Genomic DNA, 23,679 nt, shown 5'->3' on the forward strand with positions numbered 1-23,679 from the left:
CTATCTAGTCTATTTTATTAAATTTTGTACATAATTATTGAAAATATAGTTCTAAAGAAAACCAATAAAAATTTAATATACAAAAAAACTAGCAACATATTTAAAATTTAGATATATCATTTCTTACATAAAGTGAAGTAGATATTGGAGGGCTCGTGAGCTATTACAAGCCCTGCAAACTGAATGACTTTCTAATAACTATTTGTTTATGCTTATGGTGTGGTATTTTTAATACTTTTTCTATCTTCTAATGTTCTCAATGCTTTTAAAGCTCTAATGTTTCAAATGTTTATAATCTTTTAATGCTTTTATGTCGCATGTTTTATTAGATGTTAATTTATGTTCAATGTTTATTCTCCTAGTTTGCTTGCGAGGAGTGTTTGCACACTCCAGCGAATGATATATGTATCATTCGCTATCTGTACACATATGTATCATGATATATGTATCATGATATATGTATAAAAGATATCAAAAACATAAACATAAACAAAAAGTTATAAGAAAGTCGTTCAGTTTGCAGGGCTGCTGCTGAAAATGAAAAATAATCATAAAGTGGGGTTTATTTAAATGTGGCAAAACTAAAAGAATTAAATATTATTATAAATTATCTGTAAAAAGCAGTCGCTAAAAAAACTATAATTTTAAATATAGCAAGTGCAGCTCCCTTAAGCACATTTTCTTTGACACAGAATTTAAAATACTACTGGCTTTCGATTCCTCGTTAAAAATTAAATATAATTCAACAACTCAACAAAAACAATTTTCACCAGGGACATAAAATAAATCGAACAATTAATGTAGCTAAAGCATACCCTTAACCTTCCCATTTAAAACATTTCCAGATATTCTATCAAACTAATAACCGATGAACACAAGTAGATATCGCGATAACAAGTTTAAAATCCCATTGAATCTTAAATAAAATGAAATTTAATTTGTACCTGAACCCTCTTAAACTCAACACCCACGGAGTCGTAACAATCCAGGAAGGTTTGTTAATGGCCAACCCCCCACGCAAACAGAGGGGTAGGAGTTGCAAACCGAACTTTTCAAGTACCCCTATTGCTAGGGTCCATCTTAGAGGATATAATGACTACAAGTTATGAGAGAGTATTCTGCAGAAGTATATCTATATACTTGTCTGGATATACTTGGAGATATAGATTTGGTGACAATCTATGTTGATCTGCCCTGAGGGGAAAAGGGTTGGGTTGTTGTAGCAGGAGATCTTTCCGAAATTTCATTCGTTAACGAAGAGTGTATGTTCTAGATTGTTTTGTCGTACCTGGTAAAAGAGGTTTTTGAAGAGCAGTCATAGGGTTTTGATTTGAATTGAATAACGAGGTTTCAATTGGTTGAGAGGGAACTATGACTTTCTGGTAATGAGATACGGGATTGGCTGAAGCGTAATTGGTTAATCTTCATTGAAAAGGAGGACATTCTATTTTTGAAGTCGGTTTCTATTCAAAATTCTTTTCTTTTTTTTATCTCTAGAATAACGTCAAAAGACAAAGTCGGTTAGAATTTTGCTCTCAGGGGTTTTGGGCTGCATAGAACACATGTATGTAGTTCTTTCATCTTGAAGTAGTTCTCGTTCAGATGGATTTGGTATATTTAAAGAGAAATGTGGGCTTGTAGAATAAAATCGAGAATTAAATAGAATCTATTGAAATATTCCGATGGCGTACACTTTTACGGATTTATTATTGCACTTAAAACGTTCAATGAAGTGCTATGAAGGAGAAAATTCAGTTCGAAAAGCTAAATTTTGGTTGAAAAAGACGTAACTTTTGAAATTATATCCATCATGATATCAACTTCTCAAAGAGCAATGCATTTTGCTAGTTATTTTAAAACTAATTTGTATTTTTCTATAATTAGAACATTTTACTCTAATTTTTAACTTCCAAGATAGTTCTTCGTTTTTAACTTCTCAATAGAGCATATTCTTAAATTAATAAACATTAAAACTATAATCGATACAATGTAAAATATTTTTGATGCTAGTTTCAACCATTTTTGGTGATGAGATAAACTAAAACTATTTTTAAATACAGATGTGCAGTTATTGTGTAAAAAATGACATCAAATTGACAAAGAAACAATTGTTTAAAAAAATTATTGCAAATACATAGCTAAAAAATATGCTGGTTTATTAAATGAAATGTTTTTACAATGGAGCAATAAAATGATTCTAATGGGCGTAAAAATGTGTGTTTTTAGCAAACAAACAGAAAAAAAAAATCAAGAAAAAAGTTGTGATCACCTTATTACTATCACTGGTTACCCAATGGTCAAATCCTTTTTCTTTCTGGATAGACTCCGTTAAACGCCACAACATTTCAAATCATGGGTTGCAAAAACTGTCTCAATTGATGTTAGTCGTCGGATTGATTTTCATATCCAGCCTATGTACGCGTTTCAAGATGTCACAAAATACTTTTCCTTCTTCAGTATTCATATTTGAATCGAAATCACAGTCAAGGCAGTAATTATAATTTAATAATAAAAAGAATACTTAAAATACTTTAAATTATTATCATGTAAATACATTAAAGATAAAAAGTGATTATAAGTGAAATATTAATATTATTGAAAATAAAAAGAAAAACAGCAGCGGTTGACATAGCAACGCATGCAAGGACGGCGCATGCGCACTGTTTACTACTACTCTTGGACACAGTTGAGAAGTTTGTGAACGCCATCAAATCCAAACCAAGACCCATTTTGCCAATGGGTGATAAAATTATAACGAAGAAAAAGTAAATAAAAAATATTCAGACAGATGACAGCACCTGTGCTGTCAACTTTATCTCTAACCTTCAAACTTACCTCTACACTTCCAAACCAAAACCAATGAAAGGGCATACAGCCACGAAAAACTGAATGTGCATGTAATGGCGTGTATATTCGCCGGTTTAGCTTGCTATTAGGATTGAACTCACGACTCCCAGTTCTCCACAAACGGTGTGAGTGATGTTTTGACTAACGGCGCTCATAGAATGTTTGACTTTAATCAAAATGTATTCTAATCAAAAAATGTTTTAAAACAAATTTCAAGAAAAGTCATTGAATAAATTCTCCTTAAAAGAATACTGTATTAAATAAACTCTTTTTAAACCCGATATTGATCTGCATAGAGAGTGGTGAAAAAAAAATTCCCAATGTGATATTTTTTAAATTAATAGTCATAATAATTATCAATTCTTTATACCTTTGCTTTACAGTCATGCTTAGCATAAAAATTCTCAGTACTTACCTGCATATTGCAAATTCTGTATCTTGCTGCTTCTCCTTTGCAACCCTCCTTGTTTTGACATTTTCTTAACTGGTACGTGACACCCCCACTGCAACTTCTCGAGCATGTGCTCCATGTACTCCATGGTTGCCACCCTATCTCACTTTCTTCTTCCACCTGGAAACAATGAATGATTAATTTCAGAAATAGTTGTCTTTAATTTAAGCTAAAATGCGCAATGGGCTATTGGCGCCTGATTCTGAAACATTTCTGAGGATTATCCTAAAACCCGTCATTACAATTTTGATTTTTGATCCTGTGCTTAGTAGCCTTAGAACCAGCGTACTAAATCGAGCACTTTACAGTAGATCTGTATAACAAGGATCAATACAGCGCCCCCTCGAGCCCTTCGCAATCCGATTAAAGTGGTCACCCATCCTCACTGACCGCTTCTACTGTGAACTGTCTTGCGATCAGTCCACTGTGAGAGAATAATAATTTAAAAATTGGTATGCTTGAAACACGAATATTCCAATTTTCAAAAATTTCAAATTTAAAAAGAAAAAAAAGTGATTATGCTTTCTATTTTTAAAGAAAGTTAAAAAGTATTAGACAGCATTTTTTAGCTTTGACACTTCACTTTACTACCATTTTCTATTTTAAATTGAATTCCACTGTATTTTCCCAATATATATTCTATTCTGTTTTCAATTGTAAATTTTACTTTATGAAAATTGGTGCATGTTAAATCTGCCTGGTCATTAAGTCCTCTATGTTCCCGTAACAAATCAATACTTCTGGGGGTACTGAATTGGAGATTGATCGTTCTCTGGTTCAGGTCAAAACTACGATCTGTAAATAATGGATGTATTAATGGATCCGTCCTATAAACGGACTGTGACTTGTCTGTGGCTCAAATCATACTCTTGACCACAGATGGTGCCACTGAAAAAATAGGAAACGTACCCTCTGCTTTAAAAACAGAGACCAGTTCACGTCAGCAACTATACTGTCAGAAATAAAATTCTCACTTTTAACGATTATTCAGCTGTATTCGTTAATTTTGAGAATCATTTCATCACGAAATTAAGTGATTTGTGACAAAACGTGAACTCACAAATGTATTACAAAAATGTTTCCTTTACTCGAAATATCGTCTCAGAGCCTTGTCGAATGACGAAACTAAAATGATGAAATATGAAACTAAAATGATGAAGTAGGAAACTAAAATGATGAAATATGAGGAATAATGATCGATACTGAAATGATGATCGAAACTAAAGTGGTGATACTTTTGATAAAATTCGTTTCCTCGAAAAAGTAACGATAGTTATTTCGTCAGTTTGACGAATTGTTCACTTGGAGCATATCAGGAAACGGTTACGTCAAAAATGCAGAAAGTTTCATGCAATTTGATTATTAATTTTTTACATTGAGTAATGTGAATAGCTTGAACTAATGTTTTATATTTAGGCTATTACCATATTTACATTTATAAATTGTTTCTTTTATGGCATGCTGACCTTTTTTATTCACACAAGATTTTTGAAATTTATACTTAGCACAAAATTTAAAATCTCTCTGATACAGCTGTACAGTTTCAGCATGTAAGAATTTCATGTCAGTATCGAATTTTTTGTGCTTGAGCAGAGACCAATTAACAGACTTGTGACAACACGCAAACTCTCAAATGCATGACAAAAAAGTTTCCCGATCCCGGAACCTCATTGCTGAGCATTGTGGGAGATGGCTAACTAGAATGAAGACTAAACGATCGAACTAAAATGATGAAATATTTCTTTACTTTTGACGAAATTCGTTTCTTCGGAGAAGTAACGATAGTTATTACGTCACTTTGACAAAATGTTCACTCGGAGCGTTTACCAGGTAACGGTTTTGTCAAAAACGTACAAAGTTTCGTGAAATTTGATTATTTCTTTTGCACAGTGAGTAATATGAATTGCATGAAACTAATGCTCTGTATTTAGGCTAATGCTTTTTTAGTGACCCATAACATATGTGCTTGTTCATAGTGTTGTTCATTTGCATTTAAAAACTGTTGTTTTTTAAAAGATACGCATTATTTTAATTCCCACAGGATTTTCGAAATTTATATACAGCACCCAATTTAAAATCTCTCTAATACAGCTTCTGTTTCAGCATACTAATAAGTGCCGCGACTCGTGAAAACTGTTTATTTTAAAATAGATTGCCCAAAATCCTGACACTAACTTATCAGTAACACGCATTGGCTTCATTTAGGCGGTAATACAAGGGTCAGCTGTCATTGACAACTCCCAAACAAGATTAAACAAATGATCGCTTTATATTAAGTATCGGAAGTGGTTCCAAATTTATCGATTTATCTTGATTGAATCTGTATAAAGGGGTTGAGAGAGGGAGTGAGAGACAAAATAAAGAGAACCCCTTAAATAAACAAAAGACTCCCCCGCCTGAATTCGCCAATCGAGCGTAGGGCCGTCTAACGCAGGGAACATTGAAAGTTCACCGGTGGGCTTAAAACTGTTAATGTTGAAGAGTTTCGGCTTCAATAAATAACCGATAAATTGATTTAGTTTTAATGAATGGAATAATTTTTTGAAGAGGTCTTTTATTAGTTAAAAAAAAGTAGAAACTTTTGAGAAATACAAGTATATTGATATTTAGATTGAGAATAAAAGCTATTTATGTACTATAGAAGGGCATATGATTAAATTGTAATTTGAATATTATAGACAAAATATTGAGTAAGCAAAAAAAGTAATAATGGATAATGGTATTTCTAAAGTATTTTTTTCATTCGATAATCAGTGCATTTTTCCAAATTTATGATTTTAAAAAAGTAGTTAATTAATGTAGAAAATAAATAAATAAAATTTTCTAATGGCTGGTATTAAAGTAATGTTTAGTGCACAAAATAAAAAACGGAAAACCATGATAACTTTTGATCTAGTGATCAGATTTCCACGACCTAAAATGCAAGTACGAGTGGATAAATTTAAATATGTAATTTAATTTTTTTTGTTTTAATTCAGGTAATTTAATTTTTTTTTGGTGTTTTAATTCAGGTAATCTGGTATCTGAATAAATATACTTTTAACAAATGATTTAGATTCTTGAACATTAAAAATGTGGGAATATAATCTGAAAAAATGGCCTCGATAGTTTATGCAAGAGAACTGTTGTTGGTCTCAATAGTTTATGCAACAGAACTGTTGTTAGTCTCAATAGTTTATGCAACAGAACTGTTGTTAGTCTCAATTTATGCAGGAGAATTGTTCAAGAATGATTGATCAAACATGATTGAACTGTATATGTAACTCATTCCTTTAGAAGCATTTCTCAAATAATGCTAAACATTATAAGCCTTTTTTTCTAAAATGAAAATAAAAAACAGAAACATGGACAAATAAAATAATTATCAGAAAAATATAAACTATTCATAACAATTCCATATTTATTAAAAAATAATAATAAAATCTAAATGAAATGCAGTTTTGTCAACAAAAAAAAAGGTGCTAGACAGACGATTTTTTTAATCGCGATTTGTTATGTTTAGTCACATGGTGACCGTTAAATTTGCCATATGCTAGAATAGTTATACTATATTATTATAGGATATATTGTTTTTTATAGCAGAGCTTGTTGACTTCTAGTAAACCTAACCCATGAATTGTACCTATATTTTTTACGAGATCATTACTCTTGACTATTTCTGAAATTTGTTTTTTCTTTCTGCCGCGAACAGCACGCGACATGTCCGTTTATTTCAATGGCATATTAATATTTCTCCTCGGTACATCAGTTATTATATAGAGCGAGAAAAACAGAGCCTATCATTTCAATATCAAAGGATTTACGGCCAGAAATTTTATGGCCCTTTTCCTCAAACGATGGTGAGATTTTACCACCTTGACATCGAACATTTGTCGAGCAATTGCTCTCCCACTGAGTTTGTTCCGACCTTCCCTTAGTACTTATTCTAATATTTTGTTCTGACCTTAGTTGAGTACTTATTCGACTAAAGAAGATTTTATGATGAAGACCTTCTATGGCGATATAACAAAAAAATGAAGTAATAACCGTTCATGATGTTGGGGTGTTGCTCTAACATAAAATTAATCTTTTTCGCTATGTCTGGAAAAAGTTCTTACACCTTTGACCATGCTGAAATAAGTAATATTTGCATGCCAAGAATGTGTTTGCTAGCGTAGTAGACGGAATGTTGAAACGTTTGATGACTATATTGCTTTTAAATTGCTGTTTACTGCTAGTGAAACTGTAGTGCTACTTTAGACGTTTCGACTGAAAGGAAACTTTTCAAAGATGAAATAGTTCGTTTCATCTTGTTTAACATTTACCCAGGGCTCGAAAAACCACCCGTCCGCCCGTCCTAGACGGTCAAAAATTCCCCGCGGACTACGAATTTCTCGAATCTGACGTCCGCACGGACGGACATTTTCCCGTTAATGTACGTGATGCATTTTCAATTTTTGTTATCTTACAAGAGTCTAGCGCCTCACTTCTGAAATGACCCTCTAATCTAGAAATACAGCAACATTCTGCGTATGGTGGAATTAATGTTTTCTCTGTCTGGGAGTACTGCGGCGGTTGAAAGGGGCTTTTCAGCAATGAACTTACAAAAAAATGCATTACATACTGATCTTAAACGAGAAGCGTTAAACGCAATTATGAACATCTACCTAAATGGAAAACCCCTATCAGATTTCTGCGCAGAAACCTCTGTAAATCATTGACTTGATTGTGGAACTGGCAAACGTCATATTTGAGTCATTTAAAAAACGCAGTACACTCAGATAAATTGACATTCCAGATAACTTGACTTTTGTCATTTAAATTATTTCATAAAAGAAATACTAAGTTACTATCAGTAACCTAGTATTTCTTTTATTACTGTATAATGTAATCCTAGTAACTATTAATTCATTGTGCAATTAATATAAATGTTTGTAATAAAAAAGAGAAAATTACATTTTTATTTATTTAGGAGCTATGGGTTTGTTTCTAAGGAGGACGGGTAAAATTTCTAAGTTATTTCGAGCCCTGCATTTACCTATGTCATATATATGACCTATCTATTATGTGTACTATAAGGCTTTTTTATGAATTTAAATTGTAATAATTGTAGTTTAAGAAAATATCAAATACTCTTCGGTTAGCAAGGCGCAAATCACGTCAACAAATTTTCTTCCTTTTTTTGGGTCTTTGTATATACATATATATATATATGGTAGATGGTCGTCAAAACCAATGAAATCATGGTGTAATTTGTTTAACTTTTTTTAAATGCTCCAAACAAATTATTGAGACATTTGGCATGAACTATTTTTCAAATTAAAGATTTAATTGATGAAATCGCATTTTTTGTAAACTTCTTTCAACGCTTTTTATTTGTACACATTTTAGCACAAAAGATGGAATTCGATTGAACATACATTTTAATGGTTACAGGATCCAGATGTGGCTAAGCTGCTCTAAACTCAATGGTAAAAAAATTGCGATATTATGAAAGCAAGGCAAAAAATTACTTGCTGCTAAAAAATATATGTGATCCATTAACAAAGAGATAAATAAGATAAAACAATCAATTGAAAAGAAGGGTCACAACGGTCATTTATCGGCTTAAGTCCGTATTTATCAGCTTAAGATCACACATTACCATCTTAGAGCACCACCCTAGCTATTTCGCTTTTCAACTTAAAGCAATTCTAATAGGGTAAATACACCGAAGATTTATTACTATTATTAGTGAATATAACCTTTTTCTCGTTTNATCCTAGCTATTACCATTAAGATCATAAACTCTTTTATGCATATTACAGTGCAAAAATACTTAATACTTTCATTTATTAACATAATTTATAATTATAAAATCAAAAAAATCTTATATCTACACTATTGTTTGTAAAAAAAAAACCCTATTAAATCTTATTAATATCTAGCAAATTGAATTTTAAATTAACCATGAAGCACTAGTTCTATTACAGAACACTGAACGGCTACAAAATTGTTTCGACATACAATTAGATTGAGAATTTTTATGCCTTAGAAATTAGTTATTATATTTTATTTTCCACACTCCCCAGAGAAAATATTATTGCCTCGAAAAATATTTCACTATTCTCATTCTTTCAATAATGCATGCCAAAATCCCACGAATAATTTAGAAGCCACTTTATAAATCTGTTTCAATTTTTGGCATAAAAAAGCATTGTGATAAAGAATAAATTAAAAAGTAAATTTCATCGCATACGAATTTGCGTTTAAGGTGAAAAAGCTATCGCTGTTTTAACATAAGAATGGGTGCTTGAGTTACTAAGTGTGGCGACAAGGCGGCGCCAAGCCAAAACTCTTTTAGAAATAAATAATAAAAAAAAAGAATAGTCTCTGAAAAACCGGCTAAAGAAGAAACTTTTTTTTAAAATTTAAATAAGGCGAATAGAGCATTATCTTTCAAATGAAATCTTACATTAACGTGCAGTGCGCAAAAAAAGACCACCCTGAATCTAATAATAACTTTTGATCTAATGATCGGATCTTCACGTTCTAGGACTCAATCTTAATGCCTCTAATAAGCTAATTAATAAGTGCCGACGATATTCTAAGTTTCAAACTCAGACACAAAAACGTATTTTCTCTGAATAAGCATACTTCTTTTTTCATGTATTCGGATTTCTGACTCCCATTATATAGGGGGTAGCCGCAATCTGGGAAATATGGTAGGAATAGTTTGGTCAGGAGAGCGCTCTAAAGTTTGCACCCATGTTCATTTTATTTTTACGTATTTAGCCATGTCTTGAGCACTTTTTAAGCAAATTGAAAAGTTTTTGCACACATTTATAAAATTCGTTAGTCGAAACATAAATCCGTGCAAAAAATAACTTTTATTAAATATGCATTATTTTTCATTATTTTATTTAATAATGGTAGAAAACATGTTAATTTGTAAGCTATACAAACTTCTTATCATCTTAAAGAATATAGTTTGACAAGGCAAAATACAAAATTTTAGAGTATATTTTAATTTTTAAATCTCAGTAAAATGCATTAAATGATTTTAAAATTAATAATTTCCATCTGTTACGGTTTTGCTAAGCCTAGTTCACACTCGCTTTAATATCATTTCAGTGATACACGCATGTTTGATTAACTAACACATTTTATTTTAGGAATTAGTGCATGTATAAATCCTAAATCGACGTTGTGTTTTTATATTGTTGCTGTTATTGTCGTCGGTCATTAAGACAGAGGGGATGCGATTGTTCTTGTTTTCCAGTGACGCCATCTATGGCCAAGAATTCGACTTCTGCCACACCCATACGTCATACCCGTTAATAGAGTGGGTCCATTTATACATCCATTCATTCATCCACAGATTGTAATTTTGACCTGAACCAGAGAAGGATCAATTTCCACTTCAGTACCCCCAGAGGTTTGATTTGTTATGAGAACGTGGAGGATTTTGTAACCCGACAGATTTAACGTGCATCAGTCGCCATTTACTACACGGAGAGTCTTCGGCAGGCTGGATTAAAACTCTCGTTCTCGCAAACGTGAGTCCAGCGCCCTGCCAACAAGACTATCCTGATAATTTTTCTTTTTGAATCTTATATCTTAAAAGTAATTTTACTGACTCATACGTTTATCTAATCTTTCTGTAATTATACATTTCAGTGCTACTGAATATGAAAAATGGTGGCGGCTTCTTTACACCAAGTACTGTATAAGAACTCTCGCCTGGTGTAGTGAAGCAATAAGAACCAAACTTAATCTATGGTGTATCTCATCAACACTTTGGTTTTAAGTAGCTGCCCCATTTTTTGGTGTCAAGATACACTAATATTTTTCCCTTCACTTTGTTTTAATAATTTATTTTTACATTTAAGTAACTCCCACTTGTTAAACAAATCATGCCACTCCCGTTCATGAAAAAAAAAACAATTCTGATATTTGTAGCATCTGCAAGGAGAAAAAAAATCAGGTAAAATCACAGTACTGTATGGCAATGACATTCCTGGAAAAAAAAATTCTGGTATTAAAAACCAAAATATATGGTGCTTAAACCACACATTTGGTAATTTTCCCGTTCATACTTTCAAGGTTTATCGAAAATTCTAGTCTTCAAAATTATACTTCTTATTATTACACATTTAATAAAAAAAATACATAGCTGAAAAAATTTAACTGAATAAATGGTTTGTATGCCATTCTCTAAGGTATTGTGGTGTAATCAACGTTCTAGGTACGGGGACCAAATTTAGTGACCGGGCGAACTTGTAAGCTTCTATGCATCTTCTATCTATTCTCTGTTATCTTTTCCCCGAAATTTAGTCAGGGGTCGGTTCAGAAATTTTGTTAAAGGTCCGTTTTTTTTAAATTATCAAAAAATTACTAGTTTGTGAATATAAAATAAACGCTAAGTCACAATCTTTCAACCAGGGTCCTGCTTTTGAGAATTTGTGCTGTTGTTGTTGTTGTTCATTTACGTCGCACTAGAACTGCACAATGGGCTATTGGCGACGGTCTGGGAAACATCCCTGAGGATGATCCGAAGACATTCCATCACAATTTTGATCCTCTGCGGAGGGGATGGCTTCCCCGCTTCGGTAGCCCAACGACCTGCGGGTGAAGTCGAGCACTTTACGGTAGAACAGTTTAACGAGGACCAATACCCTCGGTCCCTACGCAGGCTGATCCAAGTGGTCACCCACCCGCACACTGACCGCAGCCAGTGATGCTTGACTCCGGTGATCTGCTGCGAACCGTGTCTTAACGATCAGTCTACTGCGGGACTGTGAATTTCTGCAAATAGGGTCCTGTTATTGCAAAAAACTTTTTCAGGGAGTTTCTAAATTGTAAAGACATACAAGATTATGCTTTACGCAGTAGAATTATAATTAAAAAAATTAAATTAAAAAAATTAACAGCAATTGCTGCTACTAAATTAGAGATGCAAGAAACAAATATTTGGTATTTAGCCTATAGTGCTGAACACAGAATATTTATTTCGGACGAATAAAGGATGATGCGTCTGCCGAAGACAAAACTTAGTTCGTTTACATCTGTCCTCCCCCCCCCTTCCTGGGAAGGGTTTATTCGATTAACAAAACAATAGTAAAGATAAACAAATTTGTGAAGGATCCGACTAAAATATAAATTATTTTGTGAAGGGTCCGTTTTTAAGTTAAAATATTTTTTGAAGAGTTCGCTTTTAAGTTAAAATATTTTGTGAAGGGTCCGTTAACGGACCCAAATATTTCTAAACAGACCCCTGATAGTGAACTGAACTGAATTCAAAGTCAATGAAATGTATATATTATACCATTGCTAAAGTTTGCTCTTTCTCTCCTTTTGCGCATTGCTTTACACTTTTTCTTATGTTCTACGTCTGTGATTATAATCCCGGATGCTTTTTTTTTGATTTTGTTGGTGAAATGTTATTCAAGTAAAGTATAAATTTCGCTTTCCTGCTTTTTTTTTAAATCTTTGACGATTGATTTGTTTAAAATGTAGGATATAATACACGCAACCTATCTCGCCAAAGCATCATGAAAATATTATTAATTTTTACTACATTTACCAAATCTTACAACATATTATAAAAACCATAATGATTTCACCAAAATCGTTTCCAAAACCTTTCGTTAAAAAATACGGAGCTTCGTCGTGTTCCCATAAAGCCAGAAACACGGTAAATTTTAGCCATAATCTGGTAGTTTTGATTATACTTTTTTCACAAAGTACATACATAAATTCGTTTCATTCTACAATGTTAAGTATGTTTTTTTGAAAATGATATTTTACAAATATTTCTGACGATGAAATAATTATTATATTATTTCATCGTATATAATAATTATTAAATAATAGATTAAATATTATTAGTCAGATAATAATTATTAAATATAATTATTAAATATTTATTAAAAATTATTTATTTATGAAAAATTATGTATTTATTGTATTTAATGTATTTATTGTATTTATTGTATTATGTATTTATTGTATTATGAAAAATTATGTATTTATATTATAATTATTTTTTGCGAGAAGAATTTATTAGGTACCTGCAACTTATGGCGGTTGGGCTCTCCTGGTATATATAACTAGTAAATAGTATTGTAATCATCTCCGAAAGCATCTAAGAATTATGATGCAATTTTCACAATATCTAAAAATTGAGCAATGATGGCTCAGGGAATAGAGCATTGGCCTTCCAATGAAGTTGAACTGGGTTCGAATCCCTGCGATGACTGGTCGATACGAATTCCACATCCTGCTTGCACCTATCACAGTGCTGGCGTAAAATATCCTCAGTGGTATATGGATCATAGGTTAGAGTCCCCTTGCCGTCAGTTGAGTTTTCCGTGGTTTTCAGCTCCATGTAACACAAATGTGATTTAGTTCCATCAAAAAGTCCTCCACGAAGGCATATTTTTCCCGATATTTGATCCAGGAGTTCCCTTGTCTTTTGGATCGGATTCAAAATTACAAGGCTACGGAGTTGAACATTTGTAGTAGTAAACTCAAAATTGGGTCTGCTGTTCAATGACGGCGATAGAATTAAATGTCTAAAAATTATATTTTAATTTAATTTGTTCCAATTTTGAATACTAGCGCATTATGGAAAGAAAAAATAAATTATTTACACGTGCTTGTAATCTCTGACTATAAGCAATCAAGTAATACTATAACTGTCATAACAATCTTAACTGATACAATAAATTAATCCCGAATGTAATGTAAAAATTAAGCTCTCCTTGTTAACTGTACAGACAAAGTTTTGAATTATAACGTTAAACGAACGAATATTTGAGAAACGGAGGAAACGAGACAGCCTACGTCGTTCGGGAATAAAATCTCAATTTACTCTTCCAATTTTCATTGAAAGTTTTAGATGCTTGAGCAACAATGAAGAAATGGATTCCGGGAGGCTTCGATCCGATGATGTCACGTGATTTGTCCGGACAATCCGGCGTCTGTCCTTTTCCTTGGCACTGAGACCGTCCAGGCGTTACCCTTATATGTCCAACATCCCTGATTCCATTCCGATCGAGACTCTCACCGATAAAATAAAACTGCTTAGTCGGCCTGATTTACCCCTACAACCCTATTTTACCCCTGCCTATATTGCCAGTGAAAATATTGTCTCTGCTGAGACAGCGAACACAAAGCTAAGAGAAGTGTATTTTAAGTTTAAGGGAATTTTTTTTATCAGTAGAGATAAAAGTAAAAACTCTGACTTATTTCAAAAGTTACTAAAAATAATACCTGCAATCATTTTAACAATCCTGTCCTTATTAATTATGTACATGAAAATTTAAATTATCTAACGTAACATTTTTTGATTATAGTTACTTAATTAACTATTGTAAAAATTCATTTTAATTATCACGAAAAACTAAGCAAATTGTTTGAGTAATTTAAGTAATGGTACTAATTAATAGACTAAATAATTCCTAATAGTTATGTAATGCAAAGAAATTTGCTTCTATGATATATTAAAAACAATGAAAAAAACAGTTTGTTAAGATATTTTAACGTAAAAAGTAAAAAATGCTGTTGTCACATTTTAAGATATTCTACCGACTGAGTAGTGCAAAAAGTTAATTTTCTTAATATTAATAATTTATTTATATTAAAGTTACAAAAATTAATTTCAAAAAGGGATTTTTTTGAAAAGTGGTAAAAATAATGTATGTCATCATTTTAGCATTTCTATCCTTAATAATTATGTAAATGAAAATTTGCATTATCAGACGTAACACTTCTCAGTTATCATTCTTTAATTAATTATTATAAAAATTTATATTAATTATCATGAAAATCAAAGTTAATTAATGAAATAATTTTATTATAGCAATGTAGAATAGAATAAATAGCCTACATAATTCCTAATAATTATCTAGCAAAAGATAATTTAAAAAGGTTAAGATAAGAATATAAAAAAAAGTGCTGCTAAATGTATTAAGGTTAATGTTAATGATTTGAAAGGTATATCATAAATTTTTCTTAAGCAACGCAAAGACTCATGCTATGATGGAATTTTAAAGGCATATCATAACCTCTTTTTAAGCAACGTAAAAATGTATGCTATCGGGACTTTCAAAGGTATTTCATAAACTTTCTTAAGAAACATAAAAATTTATGCTGTGGTGAAATTTTAAGGGTATTTCATGAACTTTAAAGCATCGTAAAAATTTAATTTTCTTAATATAAATAAGTTTAACGTTTAAAGTTTTAACTTAAAAGCGGTGATTTATTTTAAAATTTTTCGAAAATAAAGCCTTTATTCATTTTAAAATTTTTTTTATCCTTATTTATTACGTAACTAAAATTCTAGAAAAATTTAAGCAACATTACAAACTAATATCCTTAATAATTATATAGCAGATTGATAATTAGCTGTTTGAGCAATGAAACACGATAACTTAATGATAAAAAGATATAAAAATTGTGCTATATGGTTGAATTTTAAGGTATATCAACAAAATTAACAAATAATTGTAACTAGTTATATTAATAATAAACCTTGAAATTTTCCGTCATTTTCTTCAAAAATGTTTATAATAATACGTAAATTCATTTTCGAATTTTATCTACTGTATTTACTGACAATTTTTTTTCTTTTTAACATTTATTTTATTAATATTTCTTTAAAAGTACTACTTAACATATTATTACGAAAATTTGTTTTCATTTATATGAAAGCGTATGCTAAATAATTTCTAAGAGTTGGTAATATAATAATCTTGAAAACTTCTGATAATTTTATAATACTTATATAATTGGCACTTCGAAGCATAAAAATCTAAAATTAGGCTTACAACTTAGAAAATATGGTGCGGTTGAATTTTAAAGCATTTCCCGTTAAAAACAAACTTTACTAATTAGTTGAAAAATTATTTTAAATGATGTTAAAACAAATGCTGATTAATGCAAGAACTTAGCAACGCGTAATTAATATCTTTAATAATCACCTTATGATTGACGTAAATTTATAATAAAAACTTAACTAATTAATATGAAAATTTTAATTTTAGTGTAAACTTATTCTTACTGATGTAGAAATTTAAACATCTTTGATAAATTATAATGTGACGAATTAATATGTAAGTGAGAACGAAAGCAAAACGACTTCAAGTCTCGTATAAGAAAGGTAGAAAAAATGATTAAAAATAATTTGATTACCAAATGAAAATCGAAGATTCTTCTAATATTCGCCTTTTAACTTCTTTCAGTTTTTTGCATCAATCAAACAGGTTTTGAAGGTTTAAGACTGTTAGGGGTTTGACCTCATTGATTTGTAAATTCAGAGAGTATTTTCATTTTTTATTTATTTGTTTGATAAGTATTTTGGAATCTCTAATGTGTACAAACCCTAATATGTAATTAGCGATTTCTAAACTAAATAAGAGCGGTAAATACGCAGCACCTTAAAATTGAAGTTTTTTTAGTTATTTGGCATACTATAAGACAAGTATGGTTATTCTGATGAAATTGCTCTACTATGTAAGATTAATTGGTTACACTTGGGAACATAAACATTGCTCAAAAAATGATGAAATAAATTACGAGAACACAAAATACAATTAGCAAGTAATCAGACTGTAATATTAAGGATGATTATGCAATAAATCATAGAATGAATGTGGTTAGTGAACTCAATATGTAGAATATGCAATTCGAATTCGCAATTTAAAACCTCCTGCGATGCAAAATTTTGAATGATTTATGTATTTAATAGATCTCCTAAATCTGGTTATAAATAAATTTTTATAACTGCATTTAATATTATTCTCAAAATAATTTTATCTGATTCGAACAAATTTAGTAGTTTTGCAATGACTTACGAAAAACTATGGAATGCGAGTTTATCTTCGTTTTATGAACTGATAAAGGAATAGATATTAAGGAATAAATATTGGTTTTTTTTCTAGATAAAGAAAAATCCAATATTAAATTTATGCAATCCAAAAAAAAAAAGAAACTGAATTTCGATTTTGAGAAAAACTATTGGATTTCGTCATTTCAATTGCATTTAAGAATTCTCTGCCAAATTTTTCATAAAAAAAATTTGTGATTATTTGCATCAGTAAACAAAAATTATTAAAGATTTCAAAGTCAATACTTAAATTTGTTAATCATTATATTTATGTGCAAATTAAACTTGTTGCAAAAAATCTTGTCAACTATTTTCTTTTAGACAAAATAAAAAACTAAAAATTTAAAAAATAAATCCACGTAACTGAAAAATTGAATTGAAATTGATAAGAGTTATACTAACAACAGAATTTTTACTTAAAGCTGGCAAAAAAGGCAACGTGTTTTTTTTCATTGAAAGATGATCTTCACAATAAAAATGGTGTTGGAGTAATGTATTTTGCACCAAAACTTAATAACTTTAAATTGAAGTGAAGAAAAACTCGTTAAAATATCATGAGCACACAAATCCCTGTGCCTTTATCTTTCTTTCCTAAAACTACTTACAGTGCTAAGTAAAAAATAGAACACCCTGGATAAAATTTTGACCTTATGATTGTATTTACTCGTACTAACACAAAATCGAGAGACTAACATTTAATCTACGAATTATACATAATATTCTAATATACTAATTAGTATTTTGCGAACGATGTTTCAAACTTGAACATCGAACAAAATCAACTCTATAACTGATAAATAAATTTTATAACTGGTGTAGTTTTTTTACCCCAAAAATAAAAAAGAAGAATCCGCAATTTGGAAATACCATTTCAATATTTTAGGCTGGAGAGATGTCGAAACTTTGGGCCCCTTAATATTAATTTCGATTTTTTCGTTCAACTTCTCGATTTTTTTAAAATTTAAAACTGTAAAATAAAAACGATATGCACATTATTTCTCAAAACTTTTAAACCATTAATAAATAAAATAATAAAAAGTAACAAATATTTATTGCAATCGGTTCTTTGTGTAGAATTATCCATAAATAAGCGATTTTTATAGTTGTGTGACAAAATATTTAATTATCTTAAATAGTTTCAGGGATAAGGTGAAATGCGCGAAAACAGAAAAAGAAAATAAATAAGGGAGCCAGCATGTAGACCACTTAGTTGTCCTAACTATTGAGAATGTGGTAAAACTTGGCAATTTTATCATGATACCTTGAAGCATTTCTTAAAATATTTATTCGGATAAATTTACTTTTTAGTTTTGTGTCATTTACTAAATAGACGGTAATAAGAACTATAATTTTGAAAACCAGAATTTCCGTTAAGCCGTTGCTATATGAATTTAAACCTTTATTGTATGAATGATTTAAGTACCTAAGATTTTGATTTTATTACCAGAAATGTCTTTACAATACGTTAATTTTACCATAATTTTTTTCTCGAGCTTAAACGCAATGCAGAATTATTCAACTATTTAATAATTCAATAGCTAAACAATAGTTATTAATCATTATTTTTTAGGTGGGATTTTTTTTGAATTAACGAATTTTATAATTGATTCACTTAAACACGCGAAATACGTAAATAGTAAAATTAACATTAAAGAAATAAAGCTTTCGACAGTTCTCTGACCATATTTTCTAGATTATGGTTATAAGTTGTGTTGTATACGAGAAAAATGGCAACGAAGCCTAAACATATAAACCACTAAACAATATAAGTGATTGCGTTGCCACTTTATATTTTGGTAATTCTGTGATCATAACTATACCCGTGAGAGCTACAAAATCTTTCTATTCCCTTTTTATAATGCATATTTAATATTGCAATTATATAATAATTTTATTCCGTTTCTTCAACAGTATTTACTCCAGGGAATCAGATGCCGGCAAAGTTAATCTATAAATTAAGTTATATTATTAACCGGCAAAGTTAATCTATAATTAATTTATATTATTAACCGGCAAAGTTAATCTATGAAAATATATATTTAATAAAGTTAATATATATTTTCAACTATATTTTCAAAACAGTTTTGAATTACATTAAAAAATTTATATTTATAAATTTATATTAATAAGTTTTTTTTAATAATATTCTTTTTATTACAAATAAAGTTTCAATACTACGTAGATAACCTCTCAACGAAAACCCACATTAATTTTTTTAAATGTCTAAACAATTACATAACATAATAATTTTTTTTTATTGATAATCATTATATTATACTGTTAGAATAAAAATTCTTATAATAAATTTATTTTACATAAAAGAAAATTCCTTTCATTATTTGAGTATATTATTATTAAGTTAATGTTTATCAATATATAATATTTTAACGTGTTATAATATTTTAATATTAATTAAAACCATAAAATATTAACGAAAGCCGTCATAATATGTCAAAAGGGATAAATGACGTAAGATCATGATAAATAATATCCATAAATATTCTTGAATCATCCGAAAACGGAATAAAATCTTATAATTATAAGGCTTGTTGCAGACCAAACGTTATCTTACTTTCCTAACAGTTCTTATCTCCTAAATTATCTAGTAAAGATTAGTTTTAGTTTAGAATGTTTCATATTAGGATTTACTTTATAACGACTATTACATATTGCTTTGAAGAGATCATTACTCAGTTCATTACTTCAGTAAATAGTTTAATTATAAGATAGTTAAGAGAAACTAATATAAATGACTTCATTTTAATCTTCCCTATTGATCCACATCAGATATATAATTTCAGGAGTAAAACTGCTCACAAACCGATTAGTAGAAAATAAATATTTCTTAGAGAAAACTTGATACAAATACCATAAGAAATACGTGAAAATATTATTTTTATAAACTGATAACGTGATATAGATAAGTAAAAGGTTTTGCACAATCACGGCCCTTAATACATATTTTTGGGATCTTTTCAATAAATAAAGTCAAAAAAAGTATGCACAGGGATTACAAATTAGCATTTAGGAAAAGAAAAACGATAGTACTTTTAAAATCTAACAAACTATTGCTGAGAAAGGCGGGGATGAGAATACCAAAAGCTATTGTATGGAAGAGCAAATAAAGAACAATAATACTTTACGTTTGCTGTGGATTTTCCAAAATTTTAGCAGGTGGCTGATTTGTAAAAGAAGAATTCGATTTTCCTCATGTTATGTAATTGAAAAGTAGAGAGTAGTTAGGAAATGTCAGAACAACTTTGCCCGAAAATTCGTCTCCTTTGTTAAATAAAAACATGTCTATGTGTCAATAGGCAATTGAGCTGGTTTTTCTGTTTTCATCTCGCCTTTCACACTAGTGATTCGAGAGAATTTGATAGCACTTTTTGCTTCTTTCTCACTTAAATATTAAGCATGCGACTTCTAATCATATATATACGAGATACATATACTTTATTCTTGACAAAGATTCTGAAAATATACATTAAGAATAGTGATTACGGAACAATCTGTATCTGCTCAATGGTTGATACTGGGTGTTCTGTAGTCACCGCCTTTAATGTACACTTTTAGAATCTGTGTCAAAAATAAAGCTATAATTTATAATTATAAGAAATCTCAAATTTATATTTAAGTGATTAAAAAATTAAAACGTAGTCAGAACTTGATTAATACTGAAGTGCAATAGAACGACAAAAATTTTTTAAGTTTTTACTATTTTTTTCTTTTTTTTATTTATTTAAAATCTTTTTTTTTTGTCTTTTCTTTTGCTTCTTTTCTTGTGTTTTTTCTTTCTTTGTATTTTTNTATTTAATTTAAATATATATTTTATTATATTAGTCAAAATATTATTTTTAATATATATAAAATTTAAAATATTTAATGTTTCTTAGCTGAGTTGAAAGGTGCAGTAAGCACGTGTCTGTCTAATATTATACCATTATTATGAGATATCACATAAAAAATTAATAAGAACAAAATTACCTCGTTTTTATCCACAGTCTGATCATTAGCAACTGAATCTTTTATTGCAACAACCTCAGACAAGACAAGAGAAAACACCAAAAACACCTACAAAAAAATAGTTCTAATTTGAAAATTCATCAAACAAAATACACTTAATATAATTGAAAAATAATCAAACTGCAATATTTCAAAATTTCAGAAAAAAAAATTTTCTCTTTTTTTTTTCCAATGTCTATCTGTGTTAAAAAAATTTTTCGTCAATTCAGGCATTTACAAGGCGATTTTGTTGACATCTCTTTCAGGGGCACCATATTAGGTGGGCCAACGCTGCTCCCACAGTAAGGACAGATAGTACAGAGAAGGAAAGAACATCCATGCCTCTCCCGGGATTCGAACCCAGAACCTTTCTGATGCAAGGGCAGTTCCCTAACCCCTACACAGGTCGGTCGGCAAATTGCAGAAACAGTAGCAACTCGGAAAATTAGTAATGTTTTGGCATTCTTTATACCTAATATTATTAAAAATGATATATTTTATCCTACAGCTGATTCGATACTATAAAAAATTACCAATTGTTTTAGAAACATTTTACAGTCTATGTATTGGAGATGATGATAATACTTAAAATCTCAAATATTGTCCACCATATATTTTTGATATTTTACACTTTTAATATTATGTAATTTAATATCGTTTTTTAGATTGTGTATTTTTAATACAACGTAGTTTGATACCGTATGCTTCTGATGTTGTATATTTTTAATACTACGTAGTTTGGCATTGTTTTTAATTGTATATTGTTGATAAAACATAGCTCGATAATTTATGCTTCTGATACTGTATACTTATAGTATATGCAATTTGAAATTGTTTTTTGATTATATATTGTTGATGAAACATAGTTTGATAATGTATGATTCTGATACAGTACACTTTTAATATGACACAACTTGGCTTTGATTTTTGGATTGTATGTTGTTGGTAAAACAAGTTTGATATTGTATGTTTCGAATATTGTATATTTTTTATTACAAATTTATACGTAGGTTTTTAATATTATGTTGTTTGACATTGTATGTTTTTAATATTATATTGTTTGATATTGGGTATTTTTGATGTGGATATTTCTAACATCACATACTTTATTGTATAATTTTGATATTGTGTGTTTTTGATAGGTTGGCAGGTACTTTATTTACGTCGCACTAGAACTGCTCAATTGGCTTTTGGCGACGGTGATTCGAAGGTATGCTATTGTAATTTTGATCCTCTGCGGAGAAGATGGCTCCCCTGCATTGGCAGCCCAACGACTTATGCGCGAAGTCGAGCACTTTACGGTAGAACAGTTTAACGAGGGCCGGTAGCACTCTCCTTTGGTCCCTACACAGGCTGATATTGTATACTTTTATTATTACATAATTTATTACATAGTTAATTGAATTTGAGTATTGCTTTAACATTACATACTTGAATATTTCAGAATTATCATATCAACTTGATTTTTAGTTTGTTACTGTGCTATTTGATATTGTTTATTTACTTGTACAGAAATTTCCAAAAAGCAGAAGAATATTTTCTCAATTCTTCAACAAAGAATTTTCATCAAATGTCATTAATAACTAATTCAGAACTAAATCATTTGAGTCAAAAACAAGTAAATAAGCATCTCCAATCAAATTCAACCTTAATGGTATACCCCAAATTCTTAAAACTCCTTTGATCTGCAACTCTTTCGGGGGAAACATATCATTTAACTTTCTTCTTCACAAGTTAAAGGATCCATTCGACAGTGATAATTAAAGAACATGACACCCAAACTTTTCCGTTAATGAGGTTTTACTTCAACATTTCTTCACGCGTCATCATAAGGAAAACATTTCTAATTTTGTCTCGCCAAGTATACAATCACTTTTGGAATGGTGAGCACCCACTTAAAACCATTAAGGGGATCCCCCTTTTCCAGACGACTGAGCCCCCAAGTTAACACCACACTTTACCAACGCGCATTGTTATAGAGACCCTCTTACTGAAGGCTTTACCTTTGAATTAATTAATGGCATCCTTCAACACTGCTGCAATTAACTATCAGTCCTGGAGTCATCACTCAGGAAAGGTTGTTGTGGGGGTGGGGGTGGACTATGTTATTACGGGTTCGTTAGGGAAGGTGGGGGAATATAGCCGTATGCCTGCTTTTCTCGCCACTTGGCATTCCAAGAGGGAGAAGTTTGTTGGTAGAGAATGGGATGAAGAGGGTTTCCAAAATTGGTTTTGGCTACCTTAACCTGTTGTTTGCGTGTTGTTGTTATCAGACAGAGGGTTATCAAATATTGTGTATGGCGGGTTGTGTTATTGTTAATTTTGCATAAGAGGATATATTATAGACGGAAAGACACCCTAATCATTTTTAACTAGGTGGAGGATTTTTACTTTTTATCTTTAAACTATTAATGATTTAATTATTTTATTTTTATTCGAAGGATTTGTTGCTCAATGGAACAACCAATTTTAGCGAATGACAAGCTATTTTAATATCTGTTTTCTATGGTAAGCTTGGAATGACTTTTCA

General features: G+C 30.2%; 1 protein-coding gene across 1 annotated transcript in view; it reads right to left on the reverse strand.

Annotated features, from left to right (window-relative positions):
* The window catches only part of LOC107437684 (protein madd-4), a gene marked incomplete in the record, with an annotated part of 287,088 nt that overhangs the window by 134,746 nt on the left and 128,663 nt on the right, over positions 1-23,679 (reverse strand). The window contains 2 exon segments of the mRNA XM_071184129.1: positions 3,263-3,418; positions 21,132-21,218. Of these exon segments, the coding sequence (XP_071040230.1) occupies positions 3,263-3,418; positions 21,132-21,218 (243 nt within the window).

Source organism: Parasteatoda tepidariorum, chromosome 8, assembly GCF_043381705.1.
Source record: "Parasteatoda tepidariorum isolate YZ-2023 chromosome 8, CAS_Ptep_4.0, whole genome shotgun sequence".
Lineage (NCBI taxonomy): Eukaryota > Metazoa > Arthropoda > Arachnida > Araneae > Theridiidae > Parasteatoda > Parasteatoda tepidariorum.